We start from the raw sequence: 18707 nt of genomic DNA, 5'->3' as shown, positions 1-18707 counted from the left end.
ATTACTCAAATCACAAATACTAACATTACGCTTTCTTATCATCTATATAACACATCTATAACATATCTATACAACATCTTATATCTATTGAATATAAATAACATTTTTATTTTCATGTATCACTGGGCTATAAATATTCAGGACCTTGCCGAGACCTGAGACTAAAGTTTAAGAACGTCCAATTTTCGAATATTATAATTTTAAGTTACATATTACATAGTCATAGTTATTTTCTTTTCCGAACCGGTGGTAGTGTTTCAATTGACCATCAATAAGAAAGTGTAATGCTTCTATATTGAATAAAGTTGTTTGAGTTTGACTTTGCATATTCAAAATTTTTATCGTACGTAGACAGTTTACAGTGAAGGTATATACAGTTTAATATATAATTGAATATCTATTCTTGCTTCGAGAAGGAATCCCTGAAACAGAGGCAGCTGGCCTTTACTTACAAAATTACATTAATGAATCACTCGCAACGGAAGTAGTGATATTCACGTAGGTATTTCGACAGTATAATTACTATACTTTATCAGCATCAAGTCGAATATTATTATCAGTCCGATAATAAACAAATAAAGGCATTTTTAACATCTTACGAAGCGATAAACTTACATATATTATTTGTGACTCAACTATTTGCAATGACGGAACTGCTAATATAACAAAATTTTAGGTCGCTTCGTTTAGACGCCTGACTCTTGAGATTAACTGATAGCATTTCTATCAAAATGACCCACAGATATTTAATTTCTAGTCAACAATGGAAACTTACTAAATGAATGAAACGTACAAAAAAAATTTGTAGATATATACAAATTTATAAATGTCTGCTGTATAAAAATTCGGAGAGGAACCGGCAAGAAACTCAGTAGTTATTTTTTTCAACATTTAAAAAAAGCAGTCATGTTAACTAATCACAATAATATAAATATACGCACTTTCGTTTTTATACAATAAACCATTTTGATAACTAACTACTTTATTATTTATGAGTAAAATTTATTCATTTCCTCGATTTTAAATATGAAGACAGACTCACAAGGCATCGGGGAATAATATTCGCCAGCACCCGTAGACGTTAGCATTGTAAGGGATATACTAACCTAACCTGACCAGGCAGGCTTGCATAAAACTTTCCTTATATTTACTATCAAATCAACGTAGCGATGTACATGTGTAAAATTGTGAGATAATATTTTATGACATTTCGAGGTCGTTTTCTATTTCCGAGTTAGTGTCGACAGAGGTGCTCTACAGGCCGAAACTGAGAGATTAAAGTAACCACATTTACAACAAAACATTATCAATATGATTGAACTAGTCGATATGGGACAATATCAAGTCGACCTTCAAAATGTTACAAGATCAAGTCGACATGCGTCTTCACCACGTGACCTGGTAGCTCATAGTAAATTGGTTCACAAGAATAGCACAGGTGTTCTTGTTTACAGACGTGAACTTCTTCATCAATGCTGGTTCGATTCGTTTAAGTTTACTCCTCTAAGAGGGCTTTGCCCATCAATGTGTTTATGTTATTTTTATTGTATAACATATACGGCTTTACTGTTACAGGCCGTACCTTTTTTCTGTTTATGGCGGTATACAATTTTCTCATTGACTAAACATCAACAGATCTTCGCTGGGGTTAGAGGACGCCGTTCTTCTCGAATCACGTGGCCCACTGACTTATATATATCTTTCAAATTTACAATATTTTTATCTCAACAATATGGCTAAATATGATGGTGTAGGCTCCAAAACAAAGAAGAAAGGAAGACTTTTCCCAGCAGTGGGAAACTAACAGGCTATTAGTATTATCACTATCGTTGATCGGACACCGTAGTTAATTATGAAACAAATTGTAAAGTTGCGATACCGTCGAGTACAGTCGATTGCATGTGATTAGCGACAATTAGCGTCGGCGCGCGGCACTCATGGAGTGCGATAACTTATCAGTCACAAACACTAGCACTAGTGCCGTCACATAGATACATGACTCGTCACTGAAATCAGTTCACACACGCGAGAATACTGTTTCCCAACAATGAAATGCTTTGGATAAACGAAATGTACCGATATGATGCAACAATCGTAGTCGTTTACTTATTGGTAGGGCTTTGTGCAAGCCCGACTGGGTGGGTACCACCCACTCATTAGACACTACCGCTAAACAACAATACGCAGTATTGTTGTGTTTCGGTTTGAAGGGTGAGTGAGCCACTGTAACTAGAGGCAAGGGACATAGCATCTTAGTTCCCAAGGTTGGTGGAACATTGACGATGAATAGTTAATATTTCTTACAGCGTCATTGTCTATGGCTGATGATGACCATTTACTTAGTATTCCAGAAAAAAATCGTATTTAAATTTGATATACATCTGTAATATATTGCTCAAGATATATTTGCGTAGTGAAAAGACTGTTTCCAACAAAAAAAAATTATTGATCTTATGTTAGTTTATAGCTAACGTACAAAATTGTCGACGTGATTCAGACGCTACCATTGGGATACTACGACAGTAGAAGTAAAAAAAATACAAAGATGTCAGATGCTAGTGTTTCTGTTAATAATATATAGTTTATTAAATAGGAAGGACTTAAAAAAAGGGTAACACTGTTTCGGAATATAGACTCAATTGAAAGCCGCACTGAAAAATCTATTTTTAATCTAAATATGTTTAGTCTAGATTTATACCGGAGCGTTTATCTTGAATCGTGAATGTATAAAACTTGGTGGATGTTTCTATAATATAAAAGAGTCTCGAGTTAGTTGTACGGATCTTTAAAAAAATTATCATGTTTCAAAAATTAAAACTTGACGCGTCACATACAATGCTAGTAATCACTTATTTATTCCTCGTACTTATTGTATGACCTCGTAGTTTATTTTTGGAAAAACCAATATACAATATAGGTGCATATTTAATGGAACGTATTGACTGTTTTACGAGTTTTTTTACCATTCATTATACCAATATAGTATCGCTTTGTTAAGCGTAGAGATCTTTATCGCCTTTTTGTATTTTATCGATTTAGATTTGATTTGAGCATAGTGGCTACAACACTTCGATATTAAACGAAGATAGCGAGTTAAAATACTAAATAAAACTAACTAGATTTGTATATGCCTAACTTACGTTTATAATTCATCCCATTCTCGGTGGTGAAAGGAATGATTGTGAACTAGCATATATATCGGATGAAAATATTTAGTATCCACCCACCCATCCACCCGCACTGGAGCAGCGAGATGGGATAACGTTAAATCTTTTCAATAATTCCACTTCAACTTTTGACCGATCTTATGGAGCGAATATATTAAGGAGAAATTAAGGGTAGTTCGTTTTGCACAGTGTTGGGCAAATTTTAATTGCAAGAACAATTAAAGATTAACAATTAATTAATTGTTAATTGTTACTAATACAGTTAACAATTAATCAATTGTAATTGTGGAAAATCACAACTAACAATTAATTAATTGTTAACTGTATTAGTAACAATTAACAATTAATTAATTTTTAATTGTTTTGTTAATTTTAATTAAAAAATAACAATTAAAAATACTGCTATAATATAAAGCTGGTACATATAAATATACAATATACCCGTGTGGTTCCGGGTAGTAGAATAGTGCCCCCCATCTTTTCATGTAGTTAAATAAATATGTTAGCAACAAATAAAAGACTTGAACGAAGACGACGACTTAAAATGTTTTTGTTTTACACCTACGCTGCGGAAATATTGATCAATGCAACTTTATATTATATAATATAAAAATAAACACTTTTTTTTCTGTGGAAAGAGAGATTTAGAAAAAATAAACTATACTTAAGAGCCTTTGACCACATTTTTTCGTCTGAAATCTAATACTTATAGCTTAATTTTCCTTAATCTTTACTAATTTCATTTTGATATATAAATGCAATTAATTTTTTAGTCAATTAATAAAATAATTGACAATTGCTTGATTAATGCCCAACACTGGTTTTGCACAATGTCGAATGATTTAAAATTATTTTTGCATAACATTATGTAACAAGCAAGTTATATAAATTTCATTGACATATTCTGTAATTAAAATAATGGAAAACACAAACTACTTCATTTCTTGGCAGTACTACTCCGTAGTATGTATATAATTTTTAACATGACTATTCAAAATTGAATTAATGATCCTAGTTGAATAACAAATATTATGATTTTAATTTTTTTATCAATATATTTTATAGTAGTCGTCAGCCGCGGCTACGCTAGCGTTTTAGCCGTTGGTCATCATATGATAAGTAAAATAGCCTATGTCCTTCCTTTGAGTTTAAGTTTGCTTCACATTAAATTTCATCAAATTCGGTTCATTAGTTTGGTGGTGAAAGAGCGACAAACAGACAGAGTTACTTTCCCATTTATAACATTAGTATATAAGTAGATAGATAAGCTCGTGAAAACTCAGTGGTTTTGTGTTCTATCCAAAACAAAACGTGTCACCTCTGACACAACCATCGTACAAACAATATCGATCAGTCAATTTGATAAAATATATATAAAATTCGGCAGACATTTTTAACTTTGCCGTTTAGTAAATTCAAATCGTTTGTAAAAAATACATTGGTAGAAAAAGCATATTATTCAATACAAGATTTTATAGATGATAAAAAAGCGTGGAGCTAATATCTGTTGACTTCCACGCAGGATATATTAATTTAATTGTATTTAACTAACATGACTTTGTATTTTTAAATGTTAAAAAAGAGCAAATACTGAGTTTCTTGCCGGTTCTTCTCGGTAGAATCTACTTTCCGAACCGGTGGAAGCTTCACTTAATTGTATAGTGACGATTCAAAAGTGCTTGTAAAAGCCTACTTGAATAAAGTTTATTTTGATTTTGATTTTGATAGAGCCACAGACAGACAGAGTTACTTTCACATTTATAACATTAGTACAGAAGTAGATATATTAGCTCCTGAAAACTCAGTGGTTTTGTGTTCTATCCAAAACAACACCCCCCCCCCCCCCGTTGTCACCTCTAACACAACCATCATACAAACAATATCAATCAGTCAATTACATAATAATCCCAATCGTACCTTCGCTTCTCCTTATCCCTGATACGAGCTCGAGGCGGAGTCGTGCCCAGCAAATCGGCTTCCGACCCGTCTCCGTTCTCCTCCAGCAAGTACCTCGAGGATTGCCTCGGGTGCCTCATCACGACGTCCTTTGAGTCACTGAAAGTTAAGTAAAGAGTGCTATTTATATCTGATTTACTTAAAACTACGACAGCCTATAAATTCCCAATGCTGGGCTAAAGGCCTCCTCTCCCTTTGAGGAGAAGGTTTGGCACATATTCCACCACGCTGTTCCAATGCGGGTTGGTGGAATTTACTTAATATTAAACATTTCAAAATCGAATTGGCTTTAAAAATACTAATTGAATTCTTATTTTTTCGACTGCAACAGCTCGGGGCCGCTAAGAGCGTCAATGCACCGTTTTAAATTATCATGCCAGGGTACCGTTGAGCTGTTGAGGAAGGTTTTCCCGCGTCAAACAATAGGAATGTAAGTAAAGCCATTTTGCATACATTCGCGCACTAATATTCAAATACGGATGAAGTTATGGTCCTAATGGTCAAGATGACCAGACGTGCGTAACTAATCAAAAGTAACCATAGACCAAGTCGGAAAAATATATATATTAAGGTGTATTACAATATGCAAAAGTAAGTTACATCGTTAGGCGGCCTGTAAACCATTGACACTTGAAGACGATATCAAGACGGATATAATTAGAAGAAATATGTACATAAAAAGTGAAGTTTGTTAGGTCGTTAGTGTATCACGCTAGTCGATGGTCTCATGATATATTTCCTAGCCAATGAGATAGATGTAAAAATACAAATTAAACATATGAAAATGATGACATGAAAGCATATTCAAAGGAGACATTTCAAATTTTATTCAAAAATAGTGATAATACTACTTGAAAAAAAGGGGATTGGACCGCTGGAATTATATTTAAGTACCTCTTGAGGTTTTCAGTACTGTGCAATGATAGCAGAAGTGGCAAACCGCCCTGATGATCAGTATGATTAAGTATCGATTAAGTTGTCAACAACATGCCCTGGGGGAATAGGATGTTATGTCACTTGTGGTAGTCATACGACCTCACGCAATCCAACCAGAACACAAAAATGCCAAGTGTTGCTGATTGGTCGTAGTATATGAAATGAGTGCTCGAAACCGGGTCTGTTTTCGGCCCTAACGCAGATAAACTAAGCATGACAGAGCACAAACATGCTGCTTCACATTTCACAATGTTGCCTAAAGAATAAATGCTTCTCCAATTATGTAAAAGAACTACCGAAAAACTCAGTTACAATTTGCAAACGATTAGAATATACGAGTACGTTAATTATGTATACAATTAGACTTCTATACTGCAAGACATTATAGTCACAAAATATGTCGTAATGTTAAATAATTATAGTCTTAGTGTTTCGATAAAAAAAAATTGAAAATAAGCGTTATATTTAGCATCTATAAATATGCGTAGTCATTGAGTAAAAAACACACACACTTTAACCATATTTAAAATCTGTACAGATTTGCCTTTTGCCAATAAATTCGAAGGTTATTAAAAAATCAACATAATTCATGATTGTAGAGCCGAGATAGCCCAGTGGTTAGAACGCGTGCATCTTAATCGATGATTTCGGGTTCAAACCCAGCAAGCACCAGTATATATAAGTGCTTAATTTGTGTTTATAATTTATCTCGTGCTCGGCGTTGAAGGAAAACATCGTGAGGAAACCTGCATGTGTCTAATTTCATCGAAATTCTGCGACATGTACATTCTACCAACCCGCATTGGAACAGCGTGGTGGAATATGTTGCAAACCCTCTCCTTAATGGGGGAGGCCTTTGCCCAGCAGCGGGAAATTTACAGGCTGTTACTTTACTTTTTATCATGATTGTTTTTATGTAATAGTCACTTTCCATAAACTCACGTGATGGAAAATGACTACTACCGGTATTGAACATAGGCAAAATAGAGTTTGCTAGACAGTTTTAAATATAACAATAATCAATATCGAGATATAAATAACGCTCTTGTTTCCATATCTTTGATGACGCTAGAGCTTGTCAAATCAACCAATCAAAAAATTGGTTGACATGCAGAGGACAATTGTACTGAACTGTTATGGCTCTGCCTATACATACATATGTAGACATATATATGCATATACATATGTTGATATCGTTCGCCGATACGAATACATACCGACCAATTTACCTCTGAGATTTTTTTAAATGATAAAGTTACTTGATAAAAATCTTAATAAAGAAACTTTTAATTTTGTCAGAATATAAAAACGATTTTCTGGCTATTGATTTATTACATAAAAAATAGTACAGAATTACAAAAGCATACAACGAACATATTGTAATTTTAATTTTGATTACCAATAACTAATTTAATGAACACAGAAACAATCAAGCATCTTTAATCACAAGAATATATTTAAATATAATTATTATTTTACAATTAATGAGTTTATGATTGATAGCACACCTTGGGAATGAAACGATCGCCTCATGGCTATTTCATTTCATTTAAATTGTTTATATAATACATTAGACAAAAAAAAACCCGCCGAGTTTCTTTCGCCGGTTCTTCTCAGGTCAGGGTGTTTTCTTTTCCGAACCGGTGGTACTGTTTGAATTGAACATCAGTCAGGAAGTGTAACACTTCTATATTGAATAAAGCAGTTTGAGTTTGAATAATTGTAATACAAAATTAAAAATAACGCAATTACTGTGACGCGTTACAAAACACCATCAGATCCGCGTCAAATGTAAGCAAAAACCAGATCAGCTCAGCATCTGCGTTATCTGATTATTAACGTATTCGCGTCACGATTCTCTACTATCCTAGTTTTATCCGTACGGTAACATTGAGAAAATTGATACGAGGAATTTGAATACATTAAACTCTTATTCGTCGTATCAATTTATCATCACTGAATATTTTGTGTATACAGATAACGAAACCTTGAAGTGAAGATAAAACGACACATTTGGGAATCACTGATAAAGTGACGAGGATCATACGAATATGTGCTATGTTTCTTACGCAATATTTTATTAGTAGAAGATGTTGCATCGATGTTACCAAATATTACCGATATCGCACACCATCCGAGTATCTTTGCTATTTTTTAATTCTTACAGTCGAAAATTTACTTATCAAACTTTACATATAAATGTATATGCGAAATATGAGACTACATTACTCTGATCCCAATGTAAGTAGCTAAAGCACTTGTGTTATGGAAAATCAAAAGTAACGACGCTACCACAAATACCCAGACCCAAGACAACATAGAAAACTAATGATAATCTACAGCGACTTGGCCGGGAATCGAACCCGGGACTTCGGAGTGGCGTACCCATGAAAATCGATGTACACACCACTCGACCACGGAGGTCGTCAGATTTTACTAAACTAGAAACCTCTTTGGAATCGGAGTTACCCCAACAACTGTAGAAAATCGTCAATACAATCAGATGAACGAAGCGTGAATTCATAAAAACGTCCAAAACAAGCATATTTTGTGTACGAAATGTTCTGGACTTTAAGCGGAACATTCGAATATAAACGGACCTTATCTACCAGTGACGAGATGAGATGGCCCAGTGGTTAGAACGCTTGCATCTTAACCGATGATTGCGGGTTCAAATCTAGGCTAGCACCACTGTAAATATGTGCTTAATTTGCGTTTATAATTTATCTCGTGCTAATTTCTTTGAAATTCTGCCACATATGCATTCCACCAATCCGCATTGGTGGAATGCATATGTGGCAAATGCAACGGCGTGGTGGAATATGTTACAAACCCTCACCTTAATGGAAGTGGAGGCCTTATGTCAGCCGTGGGAAATTTACAGGCTGTTACTTTACTTATCTTACTTGGAATTTGGAAAAATCTGAGACGAACCGACAGAAAAAAAAATCAGTTGTTACTCTTATTTTATTTTATTTATTGAGGACGATTAACTGATCCTCTAGATTGTACGAGTTCACCTGTGACCATAGACACTGGGCACTGAATAAACGATTTACTTACGGTCACCGTGTTGCCAAAATTGGCATCTGAGATCTCACCGCCTTTCGTTCCTCGACCGCAGAACTGGTGGTGATTGGTGATAAACACCCATTTCAGCTCAAATAACAATCTGGTAAACGTGATGTCGTGCTCGATTAAGGGCATATGCCAAACATATAGCATATGCCTAAAAATGCAAACATTAGTGTTTGTAATGTATCTTATATGCTGATAGTATTAAGTTCAGTATGCGTAAGATGCGCGGTTCTGCACTGCCCAGGGGCAGAACCGACAGCATCCTGGCAAACTTTATCGTCTATATGTGAATCACAGCTACCTTTGCCAACAGCTATGAGCTAGCCGTTACAAGTTGATTTATACTATCATTGATTAAGCAATTATCAACACAATGACTAATCTTTTTGTCTGCTCGCTTTCATGGCTAAGCCAGTCAATCGAATTGATGAATCTTGGTATTAGGCAAGCTTAAATCCCAAGGATATACATACTCCTATACACGTTACACTATCGGCCGCTAAAACGCGAACTAAGCGCGACTATTAGTTAGCAATAAATAAATAATTATATTGTATTAGATTTTTATACAAGGGGTTAAAGACAAATATCAAACAATTATAATTATAAAATAACTTTAAAACAATTTTACAACAGTTTCTTATTTGTTTCACTGTACGGAATTTTCACACAATTGTTCTCAATATCTTCCATGATCGATAACACGTAGATAGTATCATCTATACTCACTCACAATCACTAATACAAAAATCTTTTTTCAATACTAATGTATACTTTTCCCCTTCAAAAAATTATCAACAGAACAACAGGCCAAGATGTCGGGAACAAAACTCAAACTTTCACCTCTTGAATTTTCAGTTCCGTTGAGCTGATGAGACTTAAGTATGTTTGCCAATTATTAGCTAGAAAATAGCACTCCTGTAGGCTGAAATCGCCGTACAATGCTAATAAAAAGTGTAAAAGATCACCAATACCATATATAAGTCATCCAACAATTGTCGAGGGAAAACTAAAAGGAAAACAGTTCGTGAAATTGTTAAAATGAATTTTATCAATTGGTAAAGGCATATTTAAACAACGTCTTTAATAAGTTTAAAAAAGAAATATTTCTCCATGTGATCGTTTGGACTATTAATGTTTTTGCTTAAAGGTAATAAAATAAACAATGATTATCATCGACCTTTTTAACCTCGGAGCACAGCGAGACCACAATAGCCTGACCCCGCGTTGAATTAAGGCAGCAAAACATGAGTCATCCTTAACAATTTACATATTATTCGTAATAAGAAAACGGATAGAAATCGGTAGGCTTACACTGAATTTAATTTACAAGATGACGCCGGCTCCAAATATAACAATAACTACACTTACGTTATATAATCGTAAATCGACTTTTAAAAAGTCTAATATTTTTCATTTCATTTTACTTAGGCATTACATTAAAATTACATTAAAAAATATGTTGAATACGCAATTATTTTTATTACTTTTTAGTGCAAATTCATTTGTTTTACAATAGTGTTTTGTTTGCCGTCGGTTTTTCTTTTTGTTAAAATTTATATTTATTTACATTTTACATTTATATAATCTGGAGTTTTATATTTTAAATTTTTACTTAACTAATCAGCAGATGTTCGCTGGACGGAATTATTATAGTTCGACTTTATAGTTAAACTCAATTTTGTAAATACCAATCCCTTACAGGAATCCATGTTTGTAGTGCTATGAAACAGAAAAGGTACAAATACGTGTTTGCGTGAAGATAATTAAAAGCCTTTCTTATGTAAAAGACAATGTGGTTTTGGTAAATACAACAATAACTAGTGGTTCGGCAAACAATATGATTTTTTTTTCTGATCTGCCTTTGTACTAACGTATAAGACAGATAAACATCTGTAAGTATAGACTATTCAGTGTGAATAAAGAGACAGCGGGGATAGATATAAAAATGTTAGATTTACATCTTGCATGTTATTTTGAAAGTTAATAGCTTTGATTATATATTGACCGAAATAATTTATTGATTAATATTTGTAAATGTTTAAAACTAGTAATCGCCCGCGGCTTAGCTGCTGTTTTGGGGTATTCGTTGTCATGTGTCAGGCAAAAAAGCAAATGTCCTTTTAGAGTTCAAGTTTGCTTCATACCAAATTTTATCAAACACGGTTCAGCCTTTTGATCGTGAACAGTCAGACAGATTTACGATCTCATTTATAATATTAAATATAGATATTGCATTTGTCCACATAACTACTTATAACCAGTTCATATATATTTCGAATTCACGATAACAACTTCGACGACGATTAAAACGCATTTTTGGGTAAAGGGGTACAACGTAATAAATATAATTGATTATTTATGATGTCGACTAATGATATTGCTTCAATTCAATGTGATATTTATTTATTTGTAATTCGAATTACTCCGTGGTTGGGATAGGCGTTGATATGTACATATTAAATTCTTATAAAACGGGTGAAAACATTGTATATAGCTAAAAAAATGTGACTCAGCGAGTGACTCATACGATATAAAATTTATATCGTTCAATTATTATTTGATTTTAACATAGTTCGCCCTGCTGTTGTAGCAATAGCGGCTGGTAGAAACTATCTGAAGAGTTGTAACTTGGTATATCTCACAATAATTTTAGAACAAACTATAAACCGAAAGTACCAGTAGTCAGTGTACCAACTGGACAAAAACTTGTAATCCTATGTAATTATTTTTAATTCGTTTTTTGGTAGACCGAAAACCAAACCTGATGGTGAGTGGTCATCATTGCCCATAGACATCGGCGCTATAAGAGATATTAACCATTCTTTACATCGCCAACCTTTGAAACTAAATAATTATATTAAACACTAAAAATAAAAATGACTATAAGTCTTTCATTGTTATTGTATCTAGTAACGTCATTATATTAAATAAAAATTTAAACAGAGTTAAAACAAAAAAGACTGCAAATCAGTATGTAAATATAACAAATATTGGTGTCGAATATAAAGAGCAGCCTCATTAGGCTTTGAATATACTAGAGAAGTTCTGTTATAAGCATTTCCATATCCTCAATACTTACTTACTGTCTATTCATGACACACGGTTTGTAACCGAATTCGAGTCTCTTAGAAGCTAAAGCCTAATATTAGTTAGTTTATATATGTAAACTTATGATCATCTCTGCATATGATAAAATGCAAAATTGTGGTCCTTGACAGGTACCATTCGCTTATCACATATTTCACAGCCGATAAGCAACACTATGTATTGTTGAGTTCCAGTTTTATGGCTAGTGAGCCAGTGTAACTACAGGTACGAAGGTACGGTAAGGTAATGCACATAACATTTAGTTTCTGAGATTAGTTGCGCATTTGCGATGTATTTCTTACCGTACCCATCCATTACCCTTATGCCAATTCACTTGATATCATTAAAACATCAATGGGCGGTAACTGATGTGCACTTACTTCCTTCTCTTTAATTATAAACCGATGATATGGTAATCCAACACCACCTCAGAGAGATCAGAGGAACAACGACATGTTCTCAATTTCAACTCAGACAATCTACTTCAAATGATTAGTCTTACGAAATTAGTGGCCCAACAAGCTAGTCACTAAACGGATTGCCTTCCTAGCTCAGCACTACTACTAAGAGTTCCTTGGCACAGGCACTCAATCATTTTTAACTGGACCAGACCTTGAATCACGAGTTACGAGATCTGCTGTTTTATAAAATACAGACCAATCGCGTTAAAAAAGTTTCTATATGAAAACATATCCGCTAAAAACCATAATACTTGCTTTAAAGACATAAGCAAAAATAATTATGCAACATTCGAAATTACCTAGTAACAATAAGATTTTTAGTGTCGTATATTTATTCAGTGATGGTACATCGAAGCCGGAGTCTCGTCTAACAATGTAGCCATTGTTGAAGACCTAACAGGTTATTAATTCAACCTTGGGCGGTGCTGTATGCTAGGCATATTACGCGTGTTTACACTATGCATTAAATTGGACACGACGTTACGAAATACTCACTTCTGAGTAAAAACTATTATTATATGTAACCACAGCTGAAGTACATTTTACACAATGTTGTTAATTGATAAACACATAGACAATTTAATGTTGTCAGAATGATCTTTACAATTTTGATTCGATCCTCGATTGATTAGGTTATAAAGCATTAAAAAAATAATAATTTAAAATCTATTGTACTGGTTAGTGGTAGAAATTACAAAACATTCATTTTAAATACTGCTGGTTATTTATACAACAATACTTTGATTTATTGGGTATTATATAATAGTTATTATTATATTATATAGTATGCTACAAATTTGGATTTTTTATATATTTCAATTTATAGGAATTTTAAGTTTATTTAACAATATTAGAAATCAAAGAGATTTTACTTACACTTTTTTTTCTTTTAAGTCACTAAGTAATTAAGTCCTTTTTTAAAAATATATTTTCTGAAACATTTTCTCAACAAAAATCATTTCATAATTCACACACTAACAGTTTTTAATTTTTAACACTTAATTTTTTTAACTAAACAGATATTAATTATTATTTATCGATGCTTTAACATAATCTAAAACTGCATTCAATGTCACAGACAATCGCCAATTACGAATCATGCATTTAGTTTGATACATTATTAGTTTGAAAAGAGATAAGATAGATTGAGGAGATAGCCTGACTAACATTATATGGCCTAATGTAACACAAACACTCAACTGGCGTGCTGTGATAATCTTTATCGCATTATCCCGCTATTATTATAATGTCTGATTACTGTACAATTATGGATTATTAAACAAGCCGAGGTGAGATGGCCCAGTGGTTAGAATGAGAATATTAACTGATGATTGAGAATACAAATCCTGACAAGCTCGTCTGAAATTTGGTGAGCTTTCTTTTTTGCTTATAATCTCATAAAAAACTCATGCTCAGTGGTGAAGAAATAAGTTGATGTGATAACTTGCAGAATAACTTAGTGTCTTAGAATATGCTTTAAACTTTTTTTAAAAAAAGAGCGGAGACCTAAGCCCAATGCTTTCCAGCAGTTACATTATATGCAATACATATGTTACATCTGGGAAGCAAAATTTATAACTTTTATACCATATTTAAATGATACCGTAAAAATCTGATTTGATTAATTTAATTAGCACTCCGTAAAGTAATATCCCAAGGCTTTGGTGAAATATATCACTTAGTTCATAACTATGTATGTAAATTAACAATACCGCCTGGCTGATTTATCATCAAGCGTAAACTATTAAAGTTAGGACTTGAAATTTGTTGACTAGGATTGTTTTATTGAATAAACACCCACTAAGGAAAAAATTTTGGAAATTATATCCCTAAGGGGGTGAAATAGGGTTTCAACTTTACAGGTAATATAATCAATTTCCATGTGGGCAAAGCTGCGGGCAACAGCCAGTATAACATAATTTATATACGTAATACCATCTAAGCCACCTGATTTCATATAGTGTAATAAATAAATTGTTCTAGACATGAACTGTATGCACAAATTTGTTCAAAATATGTCAAGATATCAGAAGAATTATTTCTATGTCTAATTCTTCTGTATATACACTTGAAAATGGCATAAAGTATAGGAAGTTAACCAAAGTTATGTTGGCCATTTGTCACATTATTTATAAAACTTTTTGAATTAATTAATTACATTTTAATAAAAATCCTAATAAGACAATTTCTTTGGAGGTTATATATTCATGTTTGTATCGCTATATGTATGAGAAGTATAGAATTATGTTGTTATAAATAAATAATTTTAGGTTTAGGATTTTTATAATATATTTATGATTTTAATACCTTTTGACTTCCAAGCAGGATATATTAATTTAAATAATTGTATTTAATTAACATGACTTTGTATTTTTTAAATGTTAAAAAAGAGTAACTACTGAGTTTCTTGCCCGTTCTTCTTGGTAGAATCTACTTTCCGAACCGGTGGTAGCTTCACTTAATTGTAAAATGACGATTCAAAAGTGCTTGTAAAAGCCTACTTGAATAAAGTTTATTTTGATTTTGATTTTGTTACAGTATTGGATAATGAAACATCACAGTATCTAAAATATAAGCTGTTTAATAGAATACACATATATAGGTGGACTGACAAGTAAGTCTACAGGTAGGTCATTGCTGTCTATAGACATTGGAAGAAATTAGAACCATTACATACATAATATTAAAAAAAAATACTGACCGAGGCATGCTTGTGAAAATATTGAATAAATAAAAAGTACTGTGAGCAGTAATAATGATATATGAGTGTCTCATGCTTTTATTAAACTTATTGCTATTTAATACAATAAGATCTTTAATTTCTATTTATTTTTCATAGTACTTAGAAACTTAAATCATTAAAGTAATGTGTAATAATGTATATTCCAATAAGAATTGACAAATATGACAATTTACAAAACAGTCCTTGACCTTCATTGAAATGAAGCCCAAGGGCTAACCTCCGCTGTTATATAAACAAATGTAAATGTGACGACACTCACTTATCCTCCTCTGAGCTCTGCCCTGAATCATAGTTGATTGGGAATCCCAATTTCTTTTTCCAGTCTTTCTCTTCCGAATCCATTTCACTCACGTACGAAACTATATGGGTACAAAGTTCCCGCGACACTTTACATGTTTTGTATTGCACAAACTTTACATTTAGCTTGGATGATTATACCTCGCTTCTTTCCAGTAACTTAACACTGATGCATTATTCGAAACACTGTAACATAACTAATCGCGTAAAGTTTCAATAATTTACCGGCAAATCAGGGTTTTTAAAATAAACACCACCTCATCAATGAATGATAAACGTCAAACTGGTTACTAGTTTACTATTGTAGATAAAAATTATAATTTAGGTATTTTCATTTTTTAATCAGCTCTGGATACAAGTTTTTTGCGCCTTATTGATAAATAAAATATACTGGTGCTGCCAGTATATTTTTAATTAAAAAAAAGCATAAAAATCTATATTTAATAAAGTTAACATCCTTTAAATTAATATATATATATTATAGTAACTTCCGGTTTTTTATACAAAATCTTTGAACATAACCGATCACGATCTACAATCTGAAAATTTGTTGGTTCTAAATCAACAATATCACTATCCAGTTACAAAAAAAATAAGGCATATAAATTTAATAAAAATAAAAATATGTTAAACATATTATTTAATAGTAAAATAGCACTAATTAATGTGTATACAGCGCAAAGTTTAATTTAATGGTCAAAGTCGTTTGACTAACATATATATTTTTAATTGGGTGATTTAACAGAATAATTCCGTGACGCTCTAACTCCGTGTCATTTCATCGGTCTTAGCCACATATTAAAGGAATATTATTTAGGCTACTGCTTTGTTATATTAAATTTATATAACCAGTTGACTGAAACATATACACCGACATAGTTACCGCATTCGGTCGGTAAATTCCGATCAGGAACAACGCTACGTACTAAAGTCCAAGGATAAGTCGCACTGACACTTTTATTATATGAGCCATTTATTTTTTATAAGCCAAGTCTTAGTACGTCGCTTGTAACATAAGTTAATATTGACAATAATATTATTTACTATTTTCCGTACATGTATCCGAGAGGATGAACGCGACTCCTATAATCAAAATGATAACCTGGTAACCATGGCCAGTAATATTTTGGTCGAAATTGTAGATTCGTTTTAACGGAATTAATATAATCATAGTTCTTATATCCGGTAAAAGGTATTAGTTGCTGTTGTAAATAATATGGATATTGCATTGTAGTAACTCTCAATAACGGTAACAAAAATAACATGTAATATAGTTGCCACATCTGAAAAACAAATGATCAAATTATTTTATTTTATTGATATGAATATTAATTAAATTGTATATAAATTCAAAAAAGCATTATTTGAAAATAGCAAACTTTTATACCACAGAGGGATGGCTTTGATAGATCCAGCCCCGAAGACTATCGCCTCGTTACACTCTAAAACTTTTTAGAATCGGAATCTCCATTGAGGTTTTTTTTTTACAAATAATTTGGTTCATAGATGGTACGACTATCGATTACTGATTTTGCTACCCAATACTCAACTCTATTACATAAAAAATAAATATGCATATGGTACGTTTCCAAACTAAAAATGTGTTATTACGACCTACAGAAAATAAATTGAACGATTCAAGAAATGAGAAATGTAATAAAAAACATGTTAAAGTAATAAAATGTATTTCAATTTTTAGCCACATATATTTATATAAAAATAGCTGGAGTAAAAAAAATGTAGATTATTTTAACGCTAATCATCGTCCATTTCGTCGAAAATTTTCGATGATTTCTTTTTGCCTCCCATCTCCAGCCAGTCACCTGCATTCTCCTTTTTAATTTTCTTTTGGTAAACTACCCTACCATTCCTGGTTACGTAGGAGATAACCGGCGTCAGCACTTGGCGTTTCTTCTTCCTATCTCCATGTCTTCGACTTCTTAAATACTCGCTGCTGGAACGACTGTCACTATCAATTGATTCTGATTCATAATACTTTTTGGGTCTTCGTTTTTTTCGCTTCATGTATTTTTTATCAGAATCCTTTGAATGATATGGCATCATCATAATTGGTAAGCGTCGCTGAGGAAAAGGTTGTGGCATTTGCATTGAGGGCATCATCATGGGGCCTCCTACTTGGCCCATGGGACCTTGTATGACTCCCGGCATTGGTTGCATAAATGATGATGGTGGGTATTGAGAAACAATTCCTAACGCCATTTGTAAAAATAGGATTACTTTAAATGAAACTCGTGAATCCATCTGAAAATAATACAACAACCTTACAAAGTTAATGCTTCTCTAAAAAAAATAATGTTTTTATTTTTTAAATTGGCTACATACCTTGCACAAGCCCTGCGCCACACATTGCTGAAGAAAACTCTGAGTTTCGTATCAGGAAAATCGCTTTAAATACGGTTCATATACAATGGCTTTTGTTTTTTATGTAAGCCATTTTGACAACGTGAATTGACCTTTATCGGAACTGAAAATAAAGTGAAAGTAAGTGTATTATGGAACTTATAATAAATGGAATCAATTCCAAACTACACATGAAATGAGTACAAAAATTAATTAATTGAAAATATCTACTACAAGAAAGAAAACAAACGAACTTATCAAAGTTCGTTACGTATGTACTTAACACCGTTTTATATAACAGCATACATAGATTCGGTAAACAATTGCATTATTGTTAAAGGGTTATGTAGTCGTTGCTGGCGATCAAAGTGTTTCTTATTGTATTCTTTTTACCTCATCCGTTCGTTAAACGTAACAAAAGGGGGAGCAACCGCCATATTTAGTCATTTCGCTGACAGAAAGTAACCTAAGAAGGTTGGATGAAGGAAAGTAAGTTTTTAAATTTTGTGAACAATTTAAAAGTATTAAAGACTCAGAGATCAATTCACGTATTGAAATAATTTGTCTTTTTTTCAGATAATATGCGGTATAGACTTCAGGCAGTTATAGTGTTGTTAT

General features: G+C 32.7%; 2 protein-coding genes across 2 annotated transcripts in view; both read right to left on the bottom strand.

Moving 5' to 3' along the window:
• The window catches only part of LOC124535135 (mitogen-activated protein kinase kinase kinase 4), a 33251-nt gene extending 17238 nt beyond the window's left edge, over window positions 1-16013 (bottom strand). Inside the window, exons 1-2 of the mRNA XM_047111216.1 lie at window positions 15691-16013; window positions 5085-5222 (exon numbers count right to left, since the gene is read on the bottom strand). Of these exons, the coding sequence (XP_046967172.1) occupies window positions 5085-5222; window positions 15691-15773 (221 nt within the window). The 5' untranslated portion in view covers window positions 15774-16013. The remainder of the gene's footprint in view (window positions 1-5084; window positions 5223-15690) is intronic.
• A 1470-nt stretch (window positions 16014-17483) lies between these two features.
• Window positions 17484-17976, bottom strand: LOC124535439. The gene has a single exon (XM_047111653.1). It carries the CDS (start codon window positions 17946-17948, stop codon window positions 17484-17486), a length of 465 nt encoding a protein of 154 aa, XP_046967609.1. The 5' UTR covers window positions 17949-17976.
• Window positions 17977-18707: the final 731 nt, after the last annotated feature.

Source organism: Vanessa cardui, chromosome 14, assembly GCF_905220365.1.
Source record: "Vanessa cardui chromosome 14, ilVanCard2.1, whole genome shotgun sequence".
In the NCBI taxonomy this organism is placed as follows: domain Eukaryota; kingdom Metazoa; phylum Arthropoda; class Insecta; order Lepidoptera; family Nymphalidae; genus Vanessa; species Vanessa cardui.
Note: the sequence above shows the minus strand (reverse complement) of the source record. Positions and strands in the feature narration are given on the sequence as shown.